Source organism: Sphaeramia orbicularis, chromosome 6 (assembly GCF_902148855.1).
Source record: "Sphaeramia orbicularis chromosome 6, fSphaOr1.1, whole genome shotgun sequence".
In the NCBI taxonomy this organism is placed as follows: Eukaryota; Metazoa; Chordata; class Actinopteri; order Kurtiformes; family Apogonidae; genus Sphaeramia; species Sphaeramia orbicularis.
In genome coordinates this window covers 53,587,940-53,612,457 of record NC_043962.1, presented here as the reverse complement: position 1 = coordinate 53,612,457, position 24,518 = coordinate 53,587,940, and the positions used below count along the sequence as shown (strand labels likewise).

The window sequence follows — 24,518 nt, the reverse complement described above, 5'->3', positions numbered from 1 at the left end:
AGGTGCCCTGGGCCTTGACTCTACTTGACAGCAAGGAAAAGTGGATTATTCATCTTGACCATCCAAAAAGTACAATATACATATGCATACATATACACACACACACACACACACACACACACACACACACACACACACACACACACACACACGGATTAGCCACCACAGAATCCCCACCTGAACCCCATTAAGAATCTTTAGGATGTGCTGGAGAAGCCTTTGCGCAGTGGTCAGACTCTGCCATCATCAGTACAAGATCTTGATGAAAATTACTGCAACACTGGATGGAAATAAATCTTGTGACATTGCAGAAGCTTACTGAAACAATGCCACAGCAAATGCCTGCCGTAATCAAAGGCAAAGGCAGTCCAATGAAATATTAAGAGTGTGACCTTTTTTTTTTTTTTGTGGTGGCGACTTTTTTTTTGGCCAGATAGTGTGTGTGTATATGTATATAGAATTTAAAGAATTAGGACAATTTGCATTCCTCATGGATGCCTTCAGTTATTGATGCTATTACCACTGTTCACATAAGCTTCTCATTTGTGTTTTCTGGGGCCAAGATGTTTGTTTCTTCTTAACGCAGCCATGAACTAAATGAAAACTCGATATACTTCACAGGTAAAAACTGTAATGACAACTGTGGAAAAAACAAAGTCATCCAGATGTGGTACAGTATTTAATGAAAAGAAGAATTCTTTATATTTTAAAAGCTGTAATTTCAGATTATAGAACTCTTTTTGCGTGTTTATGATTAATGTGTGTGTTTTTCTGACAGACATTTGCACATTTTTTACAACTGAGTATGTCGGCTTACCGAAGGTCTTGATGCAGATTCTTTGCTGATCTGACTTTCTAAGGAGTGAAGTCTCTCTTCCAGGTAGCGGTTCCTCTGGGTCAGGTTCTCCATAGCGCTGTCGCGTGGTAAAGCCTGGTGCTGTCTGCAAATTCGACAACAAATAAAAAAGTAATCGGTTTGGATTCACATCTATTGTTTTTCCACCAGAGCAGGAGGCTGATGGTGTTGATCGACCAGTTTTGTTTGGTACATTTAAGGTTGAAATGTACATTTGCTGACAGATAATGTTCAGTTCAGGTTCTCTCACTGAAAATGATCATGATGATCAATAACAGGCTCTTTTTCTTTGGTATTAAACATTCTGTCCTGTTAATGCTTACTATCAACAGTGTCCTAAAAAAAACCCTGTATTAATTTCCAGAACATGATCCAGATAAATAATTCCTGCCTCATTTCTTGTACATTAATTCAATCATTTCTCAGTTTCATATGTATCTATTGAGCATTATATCATTTAATATACAATAAATAACTACAGAGCAGAACTCATAGAAATTGACCTGTAGATAATCTTATGGTCATCAAAGCAGCGTATGATGTTCGTCACCAATTTATCATCAAATCTGTAAAACCTGAGTGATAGCCTAAGTATCACCAATCTGTTAGTCTTTCTGTGATTACACACCTGAATCACTTCCCACATGGTGAACAACTTCAAAGTGTACTCCATCACGAGCAGTCCGTTTGTTTACACACCAAACCAAAACCAAACCGTCACTCGGGCCTTTTTGGAATTCCAAGCAGCCACAGCAGCAAGAAGCAATGAAGCTGTTTCCGTGTTTGTTACTGCTGCGGCCATACTGCAGCTGTGTGGAATTCCCATTCCCACAATGCACTTTGCAACAAAATTTCCAAAAAGGCCCGAGTGACATATTGATTTGGAATGTAAACAAACTGACTGCTTGTGATGGAGTACACTTTGAAGTTGTTCACCGTGAGGGAAGTGATTCAGGTGCGTAATCCTGGACAGAGTGACGGATTCGTGATACTTAGGCTATCACTGGAGTTAGCAGAACAAAAAGATTTGGTGTGCCAGTTTTCTCAACCAAACAGGAGAGCCTTCTGAACATGTAAGGGGAAGTGAAAGGGTTATTTTAGATGCAAAATTTCTTAATTTTGTGGGTTTTTAGTAGTCTCAAACTGCTTCTGTCATTTTTTATCATTGATTTGATATATCAACATTTTTTCAGTGATTTTTTTCTGTTTTATGGACACTTTATTGCTTTATTGTATTTTCTTTTATTGACATTTTGCCATTCACCTGTAAAGCCCTTTTAATGCCATCAATTTGTTTGAAAGGTGTTGTATAAATAAAGTTTTGAATAAAGAATTTGTGAATTTTCGACTGGGATGAATAAAGTAAGTATCTATCTATACCTCTGTCTCTATATTTCTCAATCTAAAAAGGGCTCTGAGTTACTGGAAGCAGCCGTTTTATAAAAAATAAACTCTGCCTGAAAATGAAATGCAGTACATCCACCTTTACTGAACAGGATTTATTTTCCCATCAAAAAACACATGAACCAATACACCTAATGTTGAGGAGAATGCCACAGCTGTATCTCTGATTAAGAAACACTATGAACTTTGCATTTAGTGTAAGAAAAAAACAAAACAAAGCTTTGAAAGAGGACGTAATAGGGTACTTGATGGTGAGGATCTGCATCTCCAGAGCCGAGTTCTTCTGCTTCAGCTCCTCCATCTCCTTCTCGATTTCAGCTGATCTCACTCCAACCACCTGATCAGCCGTCACGCCTCGAGCTTTCAGCTTCTTCTGCAGGATGGTCTTCTCCTGCTCTAGTCTGAATGGAAACACAGAATTAAACAACAACAGTCTATGAGCATTTATTTCATCATAAAGGATCACCAAATACCTGAGTGAATTAATTTAAAATCTCATACAATACTGGAAATATCAATTATTTAAAGAAAAACATTATTGTATGATAGTCAGAGTTTAATATGTTACAGGAATATAAAAGAAATACCAGGTTCGTATCTAGGTAAAAGTAGGTTTCTAATCTTAAACAAAATTATAAATTGAAGAAGTCATAGTAATAAAATAATAGACAAGAATCTCTGTCTCTTCAACACCAGACTTCTCCTACTGTTACCTCACCCGACTTCCTATTTTTGTGAGTTTTCTATCTGTAAATTTACTTTAAACCCATATGTTGTTTTTCTTAAATATTACCTCTCTGGCTCATAGAGTTTTTATTCCATTTTTAAGCCTGAAATTCAGATAACTGGACTTTTCAGGAACCTGCGGACACCTTGTTAGGTATCACCTCATGGTTAAGTGTGCAGCTTCAAATAAAGTCAAAAATGTGGGAAAATGAAAAAGAAATCCCCTTCACTAACACACACTGATCACACAGTGGTTACTCCGTTCAGCTTCTGACAGTAAACCTGCGATTGGAACTCTTTGTTTCAATAAAGGTTTTAACCAACATTTCTGCAAAATTAAGAGCTTCCACCTAAAAGTTAATGATTTGAAGCTTCAGACTGAGATTCTTCAAGGCAAGCATTTGTTTTGTCTTTTTTTTTTTTTTTTTTTAACCTTCTACTCCTACCTCTTGATGAAGAAAGACGGCTAATGAAGAGAATCAGTTTTTTTCTGGGCATAATAAAGGTAATAATATTAATAATATTACAATAATAAATACTGTCTAGTCACCCTGATGTGTGCATGAAGGATACATATTTACAGTTGGGTTCATAAGTTTACATACCCTAGCAGAATTTGTGATTCTTTGGCCATTTTTTCAGAAAATATGAATGATAATACAAAAACTTTTCTTTCATTCGTGGCTAGTGGTTGGGTGAAGCCATTTATTAGCAAACAAATGTGTTTACTCTTTTTAAACCATACTGACAACAGAAACTATCCAAATGAACCTGATCAAAAGTTGGCATACCCTAATTCTTAATCCTCTGTATTGGGCCCTTTAACATCAATAACAGCTTGAAGTCTTTTGTAATAGTTATGGATGAGGCACTTTATTTTCTCAGGTGGTAAAGCTGTCCATTCTTCTTGGCAAAACACCTTCAGTTCCTTTAAGACAGGGGTGTCCAATCCTGGTCCTCGACGGCCGGTATCCTGCATGTTTTAGATATTTCCCTCTTCCAGCACACCTTATGGTCGCTATCAGGCATCTGCAGAGCTTGATGATAGGCTTATCATGTGAATCAGGTGTGTTGGAAGAGGGATACATCTAAAACATGCAGGATACCGGCCCTTCACGACCAGGATTGGACACCCTTGCTTTAAGATTTTGGGTTTTCTTGCACAAACTGCATGTTTGAGACCTCCCCACAGTGGCTCACTGATATTGAGGTCTGGACACAGAGATGGACACTCCTTCACCTTCATTTTTTTTCCTGCTGTAGCCAATGACAGGTCGACTTAACCTTGTGTTTTAGGTCATTATGTTGCAATATCCAAGACCGTCCATGCACGTTCTGTCAGGGTATGTAAACTTATGAGCACAACTGTAAGTCATGATCCTTGTGCTCTGAACACATCTCCATGTATCATATGCAGTAGCCTGTTACTGATTTTTTTAATGCTCAAAAATATGTTCCCATGAGTTCAAAAAAAGAAGTGTAAAACTTGATTGGACAGGTGAAATTCAGAATTGGTTACAACCCATGTGAACTTCTGCCCTCATAGTAGTTTGAAGCCACATTTTCCCAGCTGACTATTGAATAAAATAAATCTGTAAAGTACAAAGACAGAGGACCTGGTATAGAGGTCTTTAAGAGTGCTCAGCTGCTTTGACAAGTACTCGTTCTCCCGCTCCTTCTCCTTCAGTGCATTCTTCACCTTCTCCATCCTGGTCTGCCATTTCTTACCCTCCTCCCATCGCACAATTTCATCTTTGCTCTGTCAGAGGCACAGGTCGTACATCAGAAAACACTGCTGGTTATTACAACAGGACCGCAGTGATGTTTATAATGTATTGCAGTGACTGAATGTGTGTTCAAACCTTTTGCTGGTCGTCTTTGACGTTATTTATTTCTGCTCTCTTCTCCAAGTCGGACTCCAGCCTCCTGATCTTCTTGTGCAGATTCTCAAAGGTTGCACCCTTGACATCCGATTCTGGTTGATTCTAATTGGTCAAGTATGGAGATAATAACAAGTTAGTATTACTCACTTTTATTTGATGGAGACTGACTGTGGATTTAAGAGACTGAGGAGTGGGGATGTAGACTGTACAGATATCTGGGCACAAATTTAAGAAATACACGCCCCATGGCACTAATCCACCAGAATACATCAAGTATAAATCAATATACTGTAACAGCCAGCATGGAATTTAAGATAAATCATATGAATTGGGAGACTCCATCAGTCATGCATTAGTCTTATGTTGTGCAGATGGGTTTGCATACGTGTCATCACGTTTCAAAGTCTGAAGATTTCATTGCCTTTACCATATGATGTTGATCCAGCAGTGGTTGTGTCATGTGACTGCTGCTGAACTTATATTATAGCAACATGAGCCAAAAGTCCATTAAAATCAAGATATGACCTTCTACGCTGATCACCAAGTTGTGTAATTCTGCATCTGTGCACAATACACACCTGAAGCGCACTGCTGAGCCTCTTGATTTGTTGCTTCAGTTCTTTGATCTCATCTTCCTTCTCCTCTTTTTCAGCCTGCAGGCGTCTCTGGGTCTTTTGACTCCTCTGGAGCTCCTGGTTCAGCCCGTCCACTTCCTCTTTCAGGGTGTTCTCTCGGCCTCGTGCTGCCTTGGCGTTGTCCTTGGCGACTTGGAGTTCTTCATTAAGCTCTTGCACGTGCGCCTTTAGAGAGAAGATGATATTAAGGTTTCAGACTACAGCATCGGCTACAGAAATATAATCACTTTGTTTATCACTGGTTAAGATGCTAGCCTTTCACTCTGCAGCTTTCTAATTAAGACCATTTTTACTAAGCATGGTAAACTAGTATATTGCTGGGTAATGAACATAGAACATGCCCAATACTTAAATGCAAAGTATGAAATATCTGTTCGGATTTTGCCTCCTCTCCACTCACCAAACAAGAAACCAAGAGAGGTGGTAAAGTGAGCAATAGATTGAAAGGAGAGAGCAAGCAGCATAGAGAGAAAAAAGCTTTTAATTAGGAAAAAATAATAATTTTCTGATTCTGTCAGAGTGGTTATATTCTAGAGACAAATAAACACACCCACACCTTCACAAAGATTTTAGAACAGGCTGAAATTTGTGTTTGCATGTGTGCAATACCCAGATTATTAGATTAGATAATATTATAATAAATGGCTTTAGTGTTTTTTTAAGGAAATGTTAGATGTGAACAAAGGGTACAGAACACAGCACAGTGACAATATCCGCAGCCAGGATCAAAGTGCAATACATTTATCTGTACTGCTTCTTGGTTGATTGTAGGGCTGCACGATTTTGGAAAAAAAAAAATCCCGATTTTTTCCTCTACAAATTCGGTTTTCGATTTTGATTTTGATTTTTGGGTAAAACTACAAAGGACAACAGAAGTCAGCATGTCATTTTCGTGAGCAGCCCACAATGCAAGACACTCCTCTGACCTGAAATCTGTGATGGTATCACGTGATGAACCCACAGAAGTTTATTTTTTCTTAATTAAAATGTATACAACAAGAAAATAACATAAGTTTGCCGGGGGGAAGACACTATAATACAATGTTCAAATCAGAGCAAATCCTTATGTTTTTATAGCCTTTTTGTTTCAAGATTTATCTAACAGCTTTAAATAAAGTTCAGCATCTTTCAGAAAATAAATAATATTTGGTTTTGTGTTACAGAACTTACATTTGTGAATGAAAAATTTAGCAAATAAGAGGACTAAATATACACATATATATATATGTGTGTGTGTGTGTGTATATATATATATATATATATATATATATATACATATATATATATACACACACACACACACATATATATATATATATATATATATATATATATATATATATATATATATATATATATATATATATTTATTTTCCCCTCTTTCTGGGGTATCTGGGCCCACAGAAGTGATACCAGTGTAAGTCAGTGACAGGCATCAGTCGTGCGTGCGTGCGTGGACCAGGTTAATATGAGTGATCCACATGCGGTTCTATTTAAACTGGGGGATCTGTGCGTGGAACAGACCGACCCAAGACATGCTGTAGGGATTCTATGTGTGGAGCTGGTGGATGTGTGTGGGCACAGGGCTGTGTGGGCTCCTCTGCTGAGGCTGCTCACCCTGAGACCCGGACCGGGTTCGGAAGAAGACAGTACGGTACGGATCTGGGACAACGGAAGATGAGTGATCCATATGCAGTTCTATTTCAGTTGCGGGATCCGTGCGTGAAGCCACGGCTAACATTGCTATAAGTACTGCGGGTTCATTAACACATTTAAAGTCTGGTCATTACATGGACTTCTGTGACAGACCGCTGTCACTGATAGGAGGAGGAGCCTACGGGAGCCCGCAAGCGCGTGGCCCGGAGGCACGAGAGAGATGAAATCGATTTTACGATTTCCCTTTTTTAAAAATCGTCCTAATTAAAAAATCCGATTTCGATTTAAAATCGATTAATCGTGCAGCCCTAGTTGATTGACATGCTTGTTTTATTCTGTACATATATTTACACTTACTTACAGACAGACAGACAAACAGAAGTTAATCTTTAAATGAACTTTAAATCACTTATGAAGTTGTCCTGATTCAAGGGACAGGGACTGTCAGAATAGCTTAAAAAATAAATAAATACAAGATAGCAACCATTTTGTTGCATTTTGTAATCACTTTTGGATACAAATTTGATAAATTTTATAACTACAACCACCAATGTGACAAGAAAATAAAACCCTCATTTTTCTTTTGTTTGTTGGTGTTGTTTAATTCATCATATTACGTGAAGCAACTGGAGGAGCACATACTGAAGATGTCATCTACATGTCTGGTCTCACACAGACCTTTGGTGATAATGAAACACATTCTTGATTTTTTGAAGATGCTCAATAAGAACGACTCACACCATTTTCATGGCTGAGATATTATAAGAACAGCTTTAAACCTGCTTTAAGCTTTGAACCTGAAACCCTGATCTCGGGCATCTTTGGAATTGTGCTGCAACGTGCATTGTAGGAAGCGGAGATACGGTCGTTTCTGTGTCGTGCTTGATGCAGCTGCAGTTGCCGCTGCCAGGTGGAGCTCCGCTTCCCTCCAGCCGTTTCCACTTCTCAGCAGTTTCCGCGTCGTGTTTGTTGCAGCCATATGATATCATATGGTTGTATTGCCGCTACCATGCGGCTGCACGAGCCTCTGCTTCCCACATTGCACATTGTGACAAAATTCCGAAGATGCCTGAGTTACCTACTGGCTCTGTTTGTAAATACATGGTTTGTTTATGGCGGAGTACACTTTGAAATTGTTCACTGTGAGGGAAGACATCCAGGTGAGTAATCACAGAAAGACTTACGGATTCATGATACTCAGGCTATGAGTGAGGTTTTACAGATTTGATGAAAAATTGGTGACAAAAGTCTCCTGCAGCTTTAACAGCGGAAACACTGGTATTTCATTAAATTCTAAACACTGAACAAAGCACTATTCAACTTATTGATTTTTCTGTCAGACCACTACCGACATCATAGTAATAACATGTGAAAAAGTAGGCGGAGCTTACTAATACCCCCACCCAGTTGCACAACACTTTGACCCTCCTGCTCACTGACACCCTGCCTACCCAGGGATTCCTTTTGAGTCCTAACTTTTTATCTGTTTAAAAACTTTTTAAAAATTAGTAAAATGAAAAATAAAAAGAAATGGAGGGAAAGACACATTTAAAGAATATGTAACTGAAATTTTAAAAGAATCAGGTAAATAGTGTCTGAGAAATTAGTCGGACAAAAATGTTGGATGGACGGACGGACAATGAACTGTTTATTTCCACAAGTAGTAGTTAGTAACCATTTGAGTAAAATAAACATGCAAGGTATGTGGATCAGACCAGACCATATTCTTCTAATGGCTACACCTGCAGTACAGGTTAGAGTTGTATGAATCACAACCACAACAGGGCAGTGAGCGTTTGTTATGGGACTGTGTTGTGTCTTAAAGTTAATTAATACATTTTCTGTTTGTTTTATAATTCTACCCAACTATTGTGAATACACCTGAACACCTGTGACTGAAAACACTACCTGTGTCTCACCTTCAGGTCTTTGGTGTGTCTGTCCACCAACATCTGCACGTTGAGACTCTCCTCTTTCTGTGCAGCACTGGCTATGACTTGTTGCTCTGCAGCAGAAGTCATCTCAGCCCTCAGCTCTAACAGAGCTTTACTGAGAGCCTGAGGAAGAAACAGAGAGCAAAGAGATGTCCGTTAGGGTGAATATGTTGAAAACCGCTGTCTGTAATGCACAGTCTAATGTGTCTCCACAAAGACTAAAGATGATTAATAAAACCTTGAGCTGTTTCTCTTTCTGGGCCAGTTGTGATTTCAGCCGTTCCACCAGGTTTTTCATGGTGTTGCTGGGGGAGCGTACATTTGCTTCCTTCTGGGCCTCAAGTTCAGTTCGGAGATAGTTCATCTCCTTTTCCATCTGGGCCACATGGCTCCTCTGATCCTCGGTCTCACTGGTCACAGCCTTCAACTGGGCGCTGTGGTACTCCTCCAACCTGCAAAAAAAAAAAAAAAACCTCTGTCAGCTTATTTTATCATATGCAGAACTTCCCCAGTTTGTGTCTGAAATCCTTCTCTTGGGGTAAAGAGAGAAGAGACAGAAGTCAACAGGCTGCTCTGTAACCACATAATTCAACTCATTAGATCAGGCTTTGCATTTCTAACTGTTTTGAGTGAAAATGCATAGTCACTCTTGGTTCTTATCCTGCCTTCACATGCTATGGGTATTATGGTAAATACATAATTGAAAATTACACATGTACGCCCCCTCCCATCGTATTTTCCATTGGGACAAAATTTTGATGCATGAGCTGCCAAGATGAAAATAACTTTTCAATGGAAGAAACAAGATAAACAACACTTTTATTAATGTTCTGTTGCTGTTAGCTATGATTTTGGGCTGTAGCAGATGAATTAACACATCTAAAACTGGGGACATTCTATAACACTTAATGTAAAAAAAAAAAGCTTAATGTAGCTTAATGTCTGAGAACAGTGACCAATCATCACCAGCGTTCGTGTGAACATCTCTAGTCATGCCCACTTTCACCTCTGAAAAAAATCACAAGGACAATGCCACTTTTATGGATACTATCTGAATTAAGTGTTTTCTTCCCCATCTACCCATTATAGAGAAAAAGCTTAACGTAACTTAATGTCCGAGAACAGCGATCAATCATCACCAAATTTTGTGTGAGCATCTCTATTCTCTAGTCATGGCCACTTCCACCTCTCCAAAAATCAAAACCAAAACCTCACTTTTATGGATGCTATCTGCATTAAGTTTTTTTTCTCCAAAGCATCCATAACACTAGGGTTTTTGTTTTGATTTTTGGAGAAGTGAAAGTGGGCATGATTAGAGATGTCCATGCCAAATCTGGTGGTGACTGATTTCCGTTCCTGGACATTAAGCTACATCTCTCCATGGTCTAGCACCAAAGTACATCTCTGACATGTTGGTCCCATATGAGCCATCATGGACTCTGAGAACCTCAGGGACTGGTCTTTTGCTGGTGCCCAGAGTCAGGACTAAACACGGTGAAGCTGTGTTTCAGTTCAATGCAACTGAACTCTGGAACAGTCTTCCCGATGATGTGAGACAGGCCTAGACTCTGACAATGTTTAAGTCCAGGCTGAAAATTACTCAGTTCAACTGCGCATAGAACAACTGAAAGGGTTCTATCTGTACTCTTCTCTTTTACTTTATTTGAATTGATTATTATTAATGTTTTATTAACTATGTTTTAATTATGTGTTTTTAACTTGTCTCTTTTCCATTTTTGTAAAGCACTGTGAATTGCCCTGTGTATGAATTGTGCTATACAAATAAATTGGCCTTGTCTTAAGATTTTTCTTTATAATGTGCACAGATGGAGAGGAAAACCTTTAATGCAAATAGCACCCATTAAAGTGGGGATATCATTTAGATTTTTGAAGAGGTGGAAGTGGGCATGACTAGAGATGTCCACAAGAAATTTGGTGATGATTGATCAGTGTTCCTGGACATTAAGTTACGTTAAGCTTTTTACGTTAAGCGTTTTAGAATATCCCTAAAACTGTTTTACCCAAGTAGCCGGTCACAATAAATTGTCAACAAAAGCACTTTTACACGACCCACTTGTAATTTTGAATTCACTAGTGGAAAGGATCGTTTTCCAGATAGCATGTGAAGGCAGCATAAATTCAGACGGTATCCAGTAAGGGTGCGGTTTTCTAGTCTACTGGTGTCATGAGTCAAACATTGGTCATAGCTTGTGACTTATGAGTCACAAAATGTGACCAATGTGTGTCTCTTGTGGTCTTGAGTTAATGGGGCACGTAGGGGGTTGCAATCTTTGAGTAGCTTTAACCAAAACCTGAAAACAAGATTCAAGGAAAGTCACAAGCCAAATCTGAATGGAGCCTCGAGCAAACAGAAAAACCTGGGAAAGAGAGATATTTTAAGAGCCTTCATTTAAATGCAAAAAACAGAAACAAGGGCATATGATGATAGAGACACAGTAGTACTGGTACCGATCAGGTGTGTATGACACATGAAAACAAAAAAAAAAAACAATAAACAAAGGTGCAGACAGTTTATAACGTGGGACAAACCCCTGCTAGTGGTTCCATGTAACAGAGGAAAGGGAATAATTTTGGTGGCACTAGATGGGGTAAGTTTTCTTTCAGACTGGAACCAGAAACGCTCATCTGATTGACAACCTTTGTTTCATTTAATTCTCTGTCGGTGTTGCCTTTCTCCACTCTATTTTCCTTTTAATATCAAATTAAGGTCGTATTTTCTGCATAAAGTGTTCACTATCAGTTGGCAGTGACTTCCCAAAAGTCTGATTTCTGCTATCATTAAATAGCAGATCACTGAGATACACATTCAGGTACCTGACAAGGCTCCTCCACATCATATCATGTAACAAAAAAACACCGTCTCTTGATTCATCTTATGTTTTAGTGTAAAGTTTCCCTGTTTACCATCATATTTGTTATCTACACACTACTGTCTGCATGAATGAGCTACAGTCTATTTAGAATATGTGTCTTTGTTCCAGAATCATAAAAAAAAATCTCAGCAGTTGTTCTGTTTTCTGTTTAGGTGCTATGCTACATTTAAGTGTAGGTCTTAGTTTTATTTACAGTGAAAAATGTTTTCTGTTTGCCTTTTTTTTAATATTTTACCCATTAATGTTTCATATTTGGTTACACACTAAAACCTGTTGTGAAAATCTGAACAAACATTCTGAAATAAAGGAGCAATAGCCTGTGGTCTGGATATAAACTGATTTTGTGGTAATAGATTTTGGTTGTATCACACTCTCCTACTATTTGCGTATTAGGTCCACTGAAAATATAATTTAGGCAATTCAACTCTGTTTGGTGACTGTTTTTTGTGCAATGATTTTACCACTAATGTTGCTGCTCATACTTTCCATCATGTGGCTGAAAAGCCTACATCCCATTGCAGCAATGCACTTCTGAAAAACCTCTGATCTTCTCTGTTAAGCTGCTTTTATTAAACTTTTCACCCCTTAAAATCCACATTTCTAGTTTACTGAGGAGGCTTTAAGGGTTTTTAAAACAATGTACTCATACGGGTTTAGAGGGATTATGGGGGTGAAGGAACAGTCACTCATCTACTGTCTGATGAGACTGTGGGGTCAAACAGTATTTGGACATTTTAGGTACTTTTGTTTTTTTTACTGATGAAGATGTTACTAATAGAAGTATGTAAAAAAAAAAAAAAGAAATAGGTCTTAAATAAGCAAGTACAAAGTGAGATATTTTTTAAATGACAGTGTATTTTGTAAAACAAATGCAAAAGAGAGCGCTGACACTGACCCTACAGTCACTGATCTTTCTATAGCATTATAGAGCTTTTCCTTAAGTTAAATCCTGGCTGAGATCCTATTAACACAGGATTTACCAATACAATAGGGCAAGGAACTTAATATTAAATGTCTGATTACTCCACCGTTAGAGTTGGGCTCACTACATGTCTTTCTGCCTTACCCAAATATCTAGTTATGAGTTTATGAGTTTTCAATGAGTGTCTTGAAACATGCATGGGTTAAATTAGCAGGGAGTCCATAAACCTACAGCAAACTCGTAACTTTATTTACAGTTATTATTACTATTTATGTCTTTCAGTCACTTAAACAAATTGGTCACTTTAACAATTTAAAAAAAATATTTTTTATCATCTCTTTTTTTTCTATTGTATTTGATGTTCATTATCTTGTGCTGCTGTACATATGAATTTCCCTCTTGGGGGATTGATAAAGTATATCTTATCTTACCAAATACAAGCGGGAAACAAGGTTATTGTAGAGTTTCTTAAAGTCATCAGTTTTCATGTTTGTAGCAGAAATCTTTCCATTGGTGGATCATTAACCTACTCCTCCAGCTGCATTAGAGGAAACAGAAACACTGTACATATCCCCCAGTTCTGATGTGACATATCACAGAGATACTCACTTTGACTTCTCATCTGTATGTTTCTTAGCCAGTGTATCCATCGCGGTCTTTTGACGTTCCAGCTCAGCGGCGGTCAGCCTCAGCTTCTCTGTCACCGAGGACAGGGAGATGTCCTGTTCAGCCACCGTCTGCTCCAGCTCGGCCAGACGCTCCAGGTGTTTGGATGTCGGCACCATGATGTTTGGCTTCTTCATCAGCTCCTGAAAAACAAAAAGGAAAGAGGCATTAAATGAATTATACAGAGATGGTTATGGTTAAGCATTTCACTTAGAACAAGCATATGTGACCTCTCTGAAACTGGCAATGTAAACTGTGCTGTTGCATCTTATGTTATCACATCTGTCACAGGACGCTGGAAACACAAACCAGCTGAGATGTGGCTATTAAAAGAGGTTCAAAGAAGTTCTTGTTTTCCTATGACACATCTAAATGGTGAAAACATTCCACTAAATTATTTTGTGAAGTAAAAGTATGCAAGAATTGCCAGAAAATGTCACTAAAATGTAAAAGTAAAGCATTCATTACATAGTAAAATGGTCCCTGTCAGTGTCTCATTATTTTATATTTTCAGATTTATATTACTGCATGTCTGTTAAGGTTAAGATTATCTCACGGGGGAAATTCAACATAGAATCTTCTACTTCTAAAGCAATCTAATTCTAAGTAATGTTAACATGTGTTTTTATAAAACAAGGGCTCAGCTGTCAAGCAAGATGTCAGTGCAGCCTCCTGATTTTGTACTGTTTTGCAAAAATGTGTTTTTACTTAATTTAACATCATGGAACAATATTATTATATAAAAATAAATTAAGAATATATATATATATATATATATATATATATATATATATATATATATATATATATACACACACACACACACACACACACACACACACACACACACACACACACACACACACACACACACCCTGGCCCAAAAAAGTCATCACCTGGCTTTAACAAAGCAAATAGGTAGAAGCCTCCCATTGGATAATTACAGCATGGGTGATTATCTTTCAGCTGGCAACAAGTTATTTAACCCCAACTGATGCAATGAATAGCTTCTCATTTCTTAAACAAACATGTCAAAACACATCCCATGGTCGTGGAAGAGATGCAAGTCTGTTTGAGAAAGGTCAAATCATTGGCATGAATCAGGCAGAGAAAACATCTAAGGAGATTGCAGAAACTACTAAAACTGGGTTAAGAACTGTCTAGGATAGTGGGGAACCATCGTCTTTGAGGAAGAAAATCCTGATTGATCGTGATTGGTGATCACTTTAACATTTGGTGAAATCAAATCGAAGAAAAACAACATTAGAACTCAGGGCTATGTTTCCACACATCAACACATAATGCAAAGGGAACTCAAGAGATTGGGACTGAACAGCTGTGTAGCCTTAAGAAAACCACTAATTAGTGAGGTTAACTGGAAAAAAAGGCTTCAGTTTGCTAGGGAGCACAAAGATTGGAGCAATGGAAGAAGGTCATGTGGTCTGATGAGCCCAGATTGACCCTGTTCCAGAGTGATGGGTGCATCAGGGTAAAAAGAGAGGCAGATAAAGTGATGCACCCATCGTGCTTAGTGCCTACTGTGCAAGACTGTGGGGGCAGCGCTATGATCTGGGGGGGTCAGCAACACTATGTGCCCAAAGAATGAGGTCAGCTGAACCTGAATAAACTCAATGACCAAGTTATTGCATCAATGGATTTTTTTCTTCCCTGATGGCACGGGCATATTCCAAGATGACAATACCAGGATTCATTGGGCTCAAATTCTGAGAGTGGTTCAAGGAGCATGAGAACTCATTTTCACACATGGATTGGCCACCACAGAGTCCAGACCTGACCCCCATTGAGAATCTTTGGGATGTGCTGGAGAAGGCTTTGTGCAGTGGTCTGAGTCTCCCATCATCAATACAAGATCTTGGTGAAAATTAATGCAGCACTGAATGGAAATAAATCTTGTGACACTGCAGAAGCTTATTGAAATAATGCCACAGTGAATGCGTATCGTAATCACGGCTAATAAATATAAGAGAGACTTTTTTTTTTTTTTGGCAGCAACTGTTTTTTTGGGCCTGGCAGTATGTATGTATGTATGTATGTATATTTAATTTTATATAATAATTAACATACAATATATAGTATACAATATATAACAAGAAAAGCACTCAGAGTGCACAGACCTCCGCCAAGACAGCCCCCCCAATCACCACCAAAATTTAATCATTTCTTCCTTGTGCCGGTATCAACATTTCCTGAAAATTTCGTGCAAATCCGTCCATAACTTTTTGAGTCATCTTGCTAACAAACAAACAAACAAACAAATGCGCAGACACACAAAGCAAAGTGATCACAATACCCCCTGGCGGAGATAACAATACAATAATTTCCACTGGGATAAATTAAGTGTTCTGATTTTCATGTTTAAAACTCCAACTTAAAACTTAAAATATTCTTGTAAATATTTAAGGTTGAACTCACTTTAATTGTTTTAGTTAATTAAATCTACAGAAATGCATCATATTCTATGAGATCATTATGTCTGTAGCATCAGTAAATCTCAACTTTTCATGAACTGGGAAAAAACCCAGGCCTACTTTCCAATTTAGCAAATCCAACCGGAAAACCCAACCCATAAAGGAAATACTTCATCCTTTAGTTTGTCATCTTAAATCATCACTTTTAGAGAAGTACATTTTTCACAAAACAGAGGAGGGATGAAAAGCTGTAAAAGGAGCTTGAGCTGATCGACAAATATAAAGAAGTCAGATGTACAATATCTGCCTATAAATGGGATACAACTATAAAGTTTTAAGTGAAATTTACACATAGGTGTGGTACAGTAGTAATATTTGGGTACATTCCACCACTGTCTGCTAATATCATTGAATGCAGTCATTAGTTGTGTCTGCTCATAGACATGTAGGGAGTTCAGAGACTTACTAGAGCTGTCAGTTTGAAATGGTCCAGAGAGCTGTCAGAGTGCATATCCAGCTTCTGGTGCAACACTTTGAGCTCCTCCTGATGTCTCTTTATCATTTCCTCCTGGTCCTAGAACAAACAAGATGCTGATGAAATGAAAACCAGAAACAGTTTGTTCATGACATATGTAATAAATACTGCAGTGGTTGACAGTTTTTAGGCAATACTGGGCAAAAATTCTACAATAACTTTTAACATGCTGAAATTCATGTGGTCTCACAGGAAGCAAGAATTATACTAAAACTTCTGTGGATTATTTCTGGACTTCGTCTAATTTCGGGTGCTTTCAGAGGGAATTCAATATATGATCGCCACCTGTAACTTCCTCATATGCGACTCTACCACTGTAATCCATGGCTCAAAACGAAAGCTTGTAAAAATGGGTTCTCTTTTCCACAGAAGCATCAAACTACGACAGGTTCATCCATATTTACTTTTAGTCTTCTGGTCAGGAATGAGAGGAGAAAGACAGTGAGTGTTTTGTAAGCGTTTTGATATTCTGCAGCATTTTTCCTTCCAGATTACAGCTTTCACTGATAGATCTGTATTGTTTATGTTTTAAGTACGTTTTGTATCTTTGGATCCATTTGAGAGAGCAATTAAAGGTCAGTAGATAATAGTAAGAATATAAGAATATTTGTGGGCCTGGTATTTATGTTTCACCTGTTTGACGTTCTAAATGTTACTCAAACACATGATATTTAAAAATGTGCAACGTGATTAAAGCCTACGGGATTTAAATATAAAAGTTAAGTGCCTCAGGATGATCGATAAACATTTGTGTTAAATAGGGAGGTCATTTTAACCATTCCTGGCACAACAAGTTTTAACTGATCAGTCTATAGATACAGTTGCAGAAAAAATTATTCGACCATCAAAAGTCATCAGAAACAACGGTTATGCAATCAACTACTAACTCCTGTGTGTATCATGTGACTAAAACAGACATAAAGCAAAACATGGAACGCCAAAAAGCACTATTTTTAGCAGTACAATGCCATAGCTATTGATGTAAGAACTGAAGTGATTTTGGTTATTATCAAGAAAACATGGATAATGGATAGATATCAGCTCTTAAATACAACTACTATGTGCTATTTTTGTTGTTATCATTATATTTGTCCAAACAAATGTACCATTAGTTGTACCAGGCATTAAAATGAACAAGAAATTGAAGAAAACAAGGGTGGTCTAATAATTTTTTCCAGGACTGTATGTGACAGATCCATAAACTTATATACTATTAGAGCTCCTCAGATATTGGTCATCTTTGTCCAGTGTGACATTTCTGTTGTTATGTTAACATTAGCTAATCTTATAATCACGTTTGGATTTTTTTTTTTGGTTTGTGGAATTAAATGCGTATTTTTTGGAATACATCTCTGACCACAGCCATGCCATGAGTTTGGATTAAAACTAATACAACTACTTTTTTAATCTGCTTGTTATTGCGTACGAAATATTTAAACTCTGCAATTAGAAGGGTAGTGAGAATTTGTTTTCCAATGGCTCTAAATAAGAGAATCTCTCGAACCCATATTGTTTCTCGTGTCGTTTTACCTGTCTGGCTTGAGCCACCTGGTTCTGGTATTTCTTTACCACCTCCTCTTTTTTGTCAAGTCGGCCCTGCAGGTCTTTGATGGTCTGGTGCGCTATTTTAAGAGCAGGCTGGCTCTCCGATTGGCCTTCTTCGTGCTTTGCGAGGTCAGCCAGCAGGCGCTCTCTGTTGGCAGCAGCTGGGAGGCGAAGACGAAGCTCATTGATCACTTTATCTCTGGACACAATGTTCTGCTCTGCCTTCCATAGAGCTGCTTCTTTCTCTTTCAGCTTCTGCATAGATCAAGAGATAAGAATTCAGTTGCTGTGCCATCCTTTCACTTGATGGAGAAGACATAAGGACTGAGACTGAATACTATACCTCATCTAAGCTTTTGCAGGTGGCTTGTGTGTCCATGATGGTGCGGACATGCTCTTTGATTTTTCCCAATGCAAACTCTAACTGATGAGGCAGAGGCAGAATTGGGTCTGGTAGGGATCCTGCGGCATGTTCGAACTGAAAACAACCACAAAGATTCCAAAAATGTATCTCTCTAGCTGTCAGTTTCATCATGCAGTGTTACAGTGCAATGAAAAGGAGGAAAAAATGCAGAGAGCACCTGTTATTTATCGTCCTGATTTATTTTAATGGTGATGTGATGGCGGTAAAATAAAGTTTCTGTGAAAAGTTAGAACGTTGTATTTTATCAAGTTTACACTAATGAAGGTCCATCACATCAAGATATGAAAAAGGATGGATTTAAAATCCAGCTATTAAAATATGTTACATTCATGTATGCCATTATGCTTCTAATGAATTAAACATAGTAGCTACAATGGTGTGGTAACAGAGCTCTTACTCCGCAGTGGAAATGCAGAATGATTTTAATTTTTCAAACTTTGCAGCTTTCTTTCCCATTTGATATCCTTAGCCAACCAGTTACTAAGTCTTCGTTTGTGGCTGTTTGGTCCATATTCTACAAGAAAATCTGGACAACGTTCTAGTTTTAGGTACCTTCGCTATTTTTTCTCCTTTTATCTGCATCTTGAAGTTGCTAAAATCAAATTCCAAACTTTGTAGAGACCTTGTTTATCAAAGGCCATAAACCAAAGCTCACCTTTTCAGCACTGCTCAGGATCTCATTCTGGTGCTTCTCATAGTGATCCAACTGTCGCTCCAGCTCCACTTCTCTCTGATCCCACACCAACTGACGTTCTTCTTGAATCTTGACATGGCAAAAGACAAAAAGTTTTCATTGTGATCATTCTGTTCTGAAAAATAAAGTTTTAAATATTTAACCATATCAAATGTCAGTCAAAGATGATCTGCGGAGATCAGACGTAACCTGGGAGTTAAGGCTTGTTTATCTTCTACGTTAGATACACATATGGAGACGCCTGGAGCCGTCCATCTGTACTCTGCATTCATTTTGTCCATATTTATATCCATCTCCTGATAAAGACCTAACAGAGTATGGAGCAGTACCACTGGGAACCGTGGGAACAGTGTTGAGGTTTGAAGTGAATAATTTCCAGAAATGGTGGAACTTTTCAAAGAGCGACTGTGAGTTGGTGAAAAACTACAGACACATTTACGACAACCCCTCTCAATATCAATATTAGTAATACCTCCCCTGTTGTCACTGTTTGTTATCATTAACATTATTCTTCTTCTCTCAAAAACCTCTTCTCTTCTTCTCGGTATATGGCCAGTATGTCAATTCAGACTGACACCCTCTGGTAGATTGACTGCCAAATGCTCATTCCCACACAACTGATGCATGGGTATGCAAAGGCAGTGATGTTTACACTGTCTGAAGCACACACATCTGTTTTTATGCATATGTTGAGCATCAGTGAGCCTTTAGAGCTGGGGTGTCAAACTCATTTTAGTTCAGGTTCCACATTCAGCCCAATGTGATATGTATATGATCAAGTGGATCAGACCACTAAAATAATAACAGTGGAAAAAGTAAAACTACATTACGAAAAAGTTTATATCTACAAACTATCCTTTAAAAAAGTGAATAACATGAACTTAATTTTAACAATATCATGCCCCTGCTTATGACAAAAAATTGGAGTTGTCATGATTTGTAGGTTGCTATGACAGTAATTTACTGGTCCAGCCCACTTGAGAACAAAATATGGCTTTATGTGGCTGCTGAACTAAAATGATTGATTGTTGATATTTTTAATGTAATTTTTGCTTTTCACACATTCATCCCACAGGCCGGATTGGACCCTTTGGCTTTAGGCTTTTGACACCCCTGCTTTAGAAGACTGAGTCAAGAGTAACAGCCCCTCTGCGACTATCAGATTTCTTACAGACCTCCTCTGGTTACCCTTGGCCACACTGGCCGCAAGATATTGTCATCAGTTGGGTGTCCGTCTGTCCATCCAAAAACTTTGGCATGCACTGATAAGTCAGGCCACTAGGGGCAGCAGTGCACCTGATAAGTCAAGCCAAGGGTTTTCAAGTGTGCGCACGTTATGTTTTATCTTGTTACAATGATGTTCCAATTTCATTTATGGGAACAACACATTTAAACTCCAAAACATATTAATAATCAAATGCTCAGACAATCCCACAAGTTTTTCCTCTTACTGTATTTTGTTGCACAATATCCTCTTCCAGCAAGCGGATGGTTTTCTCCTGTTCCTCCACCAGGTTCTTCAGATACCTGATCTCCTCTTTCTGGACCACCAGCTCTCTGCCTTTCCTCAGCTCCTGCAGACGAGCTTCTTCCATTTTCTTGTGCCACTCAGTCACCTATTTGAAGTTGCACAGCAAAGGAATGTTCAGTTAGCTGTAACTAACATATCATTCCTATGGCATTCAGTTAATATCCTTCAGAATAAACAACCGAACAAACATAAAAATCTAAATGTTTACCCTGAGTCTCCCCTGCATGCAGAGGTTGGTTTGGATGTTTCATATGGACCTACAGGATTCTGCATGCAGGGTTTTAAAGAGCCATGTAGTGGATACATTTATTATTTTTAGTGTTATCGCTACTTTTATGATTTCAGTTGAAATTCTAATTGGCGTCTCAATATTGTAAAATGCATTAAAAAAAATGTTTTCTACTGACCTTCTGGGCCCCTTTCACATCCTTCAACGTTGATATGAGTTCCTCCAGCCCTTTCAGCCTCACCTCCAGCTCTTCTGCCCTGCCATCTGCCTTCCTCCTCTCCTTCTCAGCCTTCCTCATCTCCTCCTGGGCTTTTGCCCTGTCTTCCTGGAGGCTCACCAAGGTCACAGAAAATTTTTCCTGCTGCTGAAGGGGCAGAGCTCCGGCAAACTGCCTGCGGAGCGACTGAATTGTCTGCCGCAGGTGCTTAGAACGATTTCTGCCCTCCTGGCGGGCGAGGAACAGAGCACGCTCACTGGCATCCAGGCGCTGTTCGGCTCGCAGCTTGTAGGCCTCCAGCTGCTGGATGGTGGAGGTGGTGGCCTGCAGCTTCTCCAGAGCAGCAGCTTCACTGAGCTGCAGAGCAATGATGTGCTGGTGGAGCTTTGCTATGAGGGCTTTCTCATCTGACTGCGACTGAATGAATGAGGATACAGTGAAACATCCAGCAACAACTGCATCCACATAGTCACGTATAAAAGTAAAATTACTTTTTTAAATGGACAGTTAGAAAGGAACAGTTTAAGAAAGACTTCTTTTTGGCTGTAATGCTTTGAATAGAAGACATAGGGCCAGATTTACTAACTAGGACAAGAGGTAACTATCTGGAAAAAGCCCAGATTGGAGTAGCCATAGCAATCTATACTATTGTGCAAGTTTCTGAACACAAATGTAGTTACCGTGGTTTCAGTTATGACCAGCTTAATCTACCAAAAGCTGTGCATAAATAAACACACAGGATGGAACTGTGGATAATCTATTCACAAACTAACCACTGTTTGTTTCGTATAAACGACAACCAGACAAAGAGGAAGAAGCAGGTATTTTCTATATTAGGATTGTTGGTAGAGGAGGAATTAAAATTGCAATGTTCAACCTGCTTAAAAGTCATGTTCAGTTAATTGAACATTATGCTCCAATTGCGTTATAATGGTTTGTTTTTACTGTGCTTTTATGTTAATGTGTAAACACTACTGAGAAGTGTGGTAGTAAGTCTAATATTTTTACTGATGGAAGGTTTTCTACTTGAAGTTGTACAATTGTTTAGAGTTTTAAGATTTAAGTTAGTTACCTTTCGCACTTAACTTACCTGACAAAGCTGAATCCCAATAAAATGTTGAAAAATTAAGTAATTCTTGTGCAATCACCCAACACTACAGATATCATAGGGGTATAATCTGGCCAGTTTATACCCAGGAGGGAACTTTAACCCTTGGATATAGCCCGGACAGGGGCGTTTACTTTGGCCTGTTACACCTGGTTTCAGTGCCCAGCCCTAGTTCTAATGACACCCACCTCTGTTATTTCAAATAAATTAAGAGAGTGGACAAAATTTTCTCCCTTCTATCTCAGACTGTTCTTGGCATCACCTCCTCTATGTACAACCATCTTAGCTATCTGACCCTTTTTACCTCCGCCAAGGAGGTTATGTTCTATTTCATCCCTACTGACTGCTAGAGGCGGTGCTTCAAGCACTGAATGATCATTCTTGCGCATGCGCAGATCGAGTATTAATGACAACAAAGTCACCTGTGACCTCCCGGTGGCTCACGTGAGTCTGTATAGTCATGTGACACCGGAACCTCAGTCCCTTTTGTTCTTCTCGCACGCAGGTTGTACTGAGTGCATGAGTGGTTGTGCTAAAGCTGTTAGCTCTTGTGTACATACCACTACTTTTCTCACGGCTTGCTGCTGGTAGCCTCGTGACTGGCTTTTACGGTCGGAGCTGCGGGTGAGTCTCGCCCTCCAGGGGCTGCGCAAGCTGCATCCATTATACACCAGATCGGCGACTGGTAAGTTTATTTTGTTCTAGCTCCGTTGCGGCTCGGCCGCTCGAACATTTTCTGTTACAGCTGTACAGCCGCGTTTGGCTGGTTACAGCTTTTCTAATTGACTGAGCGACCGTGTTCGGCGTCTGCTTCAGTGTTTGTTATTGGCACCCGTTTTCGGTGTTGTGCCGTTTGTTTGCTAATAATAGCTTGTCTTTGTTACATGTTTTATCAACAGTACAGCTTACTGTTCGCTCTCATTTGCCGAATTTATTTTGATTTCGTGGGTTATTGTCTCACTAGTGGCGTTTTCTGCTCAACGTGAGTCCTACGAGCTACCGCTGAGCCGGGCTCAGTATACAGCTGAGTCAATAGTGGCGTTTTCTGCTCGACCTGACTCAATCTACCTGCTTATTAGCCTGCATTATGCTCGAAAATTTGTGCTGCTCAGCCTGTTTGGCCCCGCTCCAACCGGAGGATGGGCATGATTTGTGCCCCTCCTGCCTTGGAGTGGAGCATCTCAGGGAGGCGCTATCCGAGGATGCATGTGCTAATTGTAGCGTTATGCCCTGGGCAGAACGACTAACTTGTTTGGCTGCATTCGAGCAGCCTACTGACTGCACAGTCACTATGCAGCCAAGCCGATGGCCGCCAGCACAGTCGGCGTCCCTGAAGCGGTCAGCTGCACGGGTGCAGTCAGTGCCTAAGAAAAGAGCCAGACGGGACAAAACTGGGGTGTTGTCCACACGGATGGATCAAGTCACATCCGAGTTGGCCCAAATGAAAGCCCTCCTCCAGTCTTTCCAGACAGATGCCGGCCGCAGCATAGCTCCTTCCCCTGAACAGGATGCAGCCTCGGCCCGGGATGAAGATGCTATTTCGATCGCAGCTTCTGGTACGCATTTCTCTGAGGGCTTCCCAGTGTTGGGCTCCCAGACTTCTGGTTCTGACTCCCCCTTTTGGCCAGCGAGGACTTGGTTTCCTCTGCTGCGCAAGCTTTGCTCCGGCCTACCGATGTGCCTTCCCTCCAGGAGAGATCTCCTGTCCCAGCTGGCGGGCCGAATTCTTCACCCCGACCCAGATCACCTCCAGCTCTGGGTTTGGCCACTGCAAGGCCCGGCTCCTCCTTCTCCCGCTATGATGGGGAGGTAGGGCGCATGATGGCTAATGCACGGGCACCATCCACACGTGCTGTGTATGCCAACAAATGGGCTGGGCAGTTTTTGAGAAATGGTGCCATGGCAAAGGACAGGACCCAATACATTGTTCAGTCCCTGACATACTGGCCTTCCTTCAGGAGTTGTTGAATCGAGGGCGGTCTCCGTCCACATTGAAGGTTTATGTGGCTGCCATTTCCTGCTGGCATGTTGGGATGAACGGTTGTTCGGTGGGCCGTGACAAAGAAATTTCACAGCTCTTGAGGGGTGCTAGGCGTTTGCATCCACCCATACGCCCCATCGCACCGGCATGGGACCTTTCTCTAGTGCTTGAGGCCCTTCGGTACCCCCCATTTGAGCCCCTAGTGGGGGTGGACCTCAAATGGCTTTCACTGAAGACTGCATTCCTTAT

General features: G+C 39.7%; 1 protein-coding gene across 12 annotated transcripts in view; it reads right to left on the bottom strand.

Moving 5' to 3' along the window:
• cep290 (centrosomal protein 290) overlaps positions 1-24,518 on the bottom strand; it is a 75,850-nt gene that overhangs the window by 15,321 nt on the left and 36,011 nt on the right. For all 12 annotated transcript variants that reach the window (XM_030137222.1, XM_030137218.1, XM_030137221.1 and 9 more), the window contains 14 exons: positions 21,142-21,597; positions 20,655-20,819; positions 19,165-19,272; positions 18,429-18,563; positions 18,071-18,340; positions 16,472-16,579; positions 13,520-13,719; positions 9,333-9,546; positions 9,080-9,217; positions 5,448-5,669; positions 4,849-4,971; positions 4,603-4,745; positions 2,506-2,661; positions 818-941 (listed from right to left, as the gene is read on the bottom strand). In XM_030137222.1, coding sequence (XP_029993082.1) covers positions 818-941; positions 2,506-2,661; positions 4,603-4,745; positions 4,849-4,971; positions 5,448-5,669; positions 9,080-9,217; positions 9,333-9,546; positions 13,520-13,719; positions 16,472-16,579; positions 18,071-18,340; positions 18,429-18,563; positions 19,165-19,272; positions 20,655-20,819; positions 21,142-21,597 — 2,562 coding nt within the window. The remainder of the gene's footprint in view (positions 1-817; positions 942-2,505; positions 2,662-4,602; positions 4,746-4,848; positions 4,972-5,447; positions 5,670-9,079; positions 9,218-9,332; positions 9,547-13,519; positions 13,720-16,471; positions 16,580-18,070; positions 18,341-18,428; positions 18,564-19,164; positions 19,273-20,654; positions 20,820-21,141; positions 21,598-24,518) is intronic.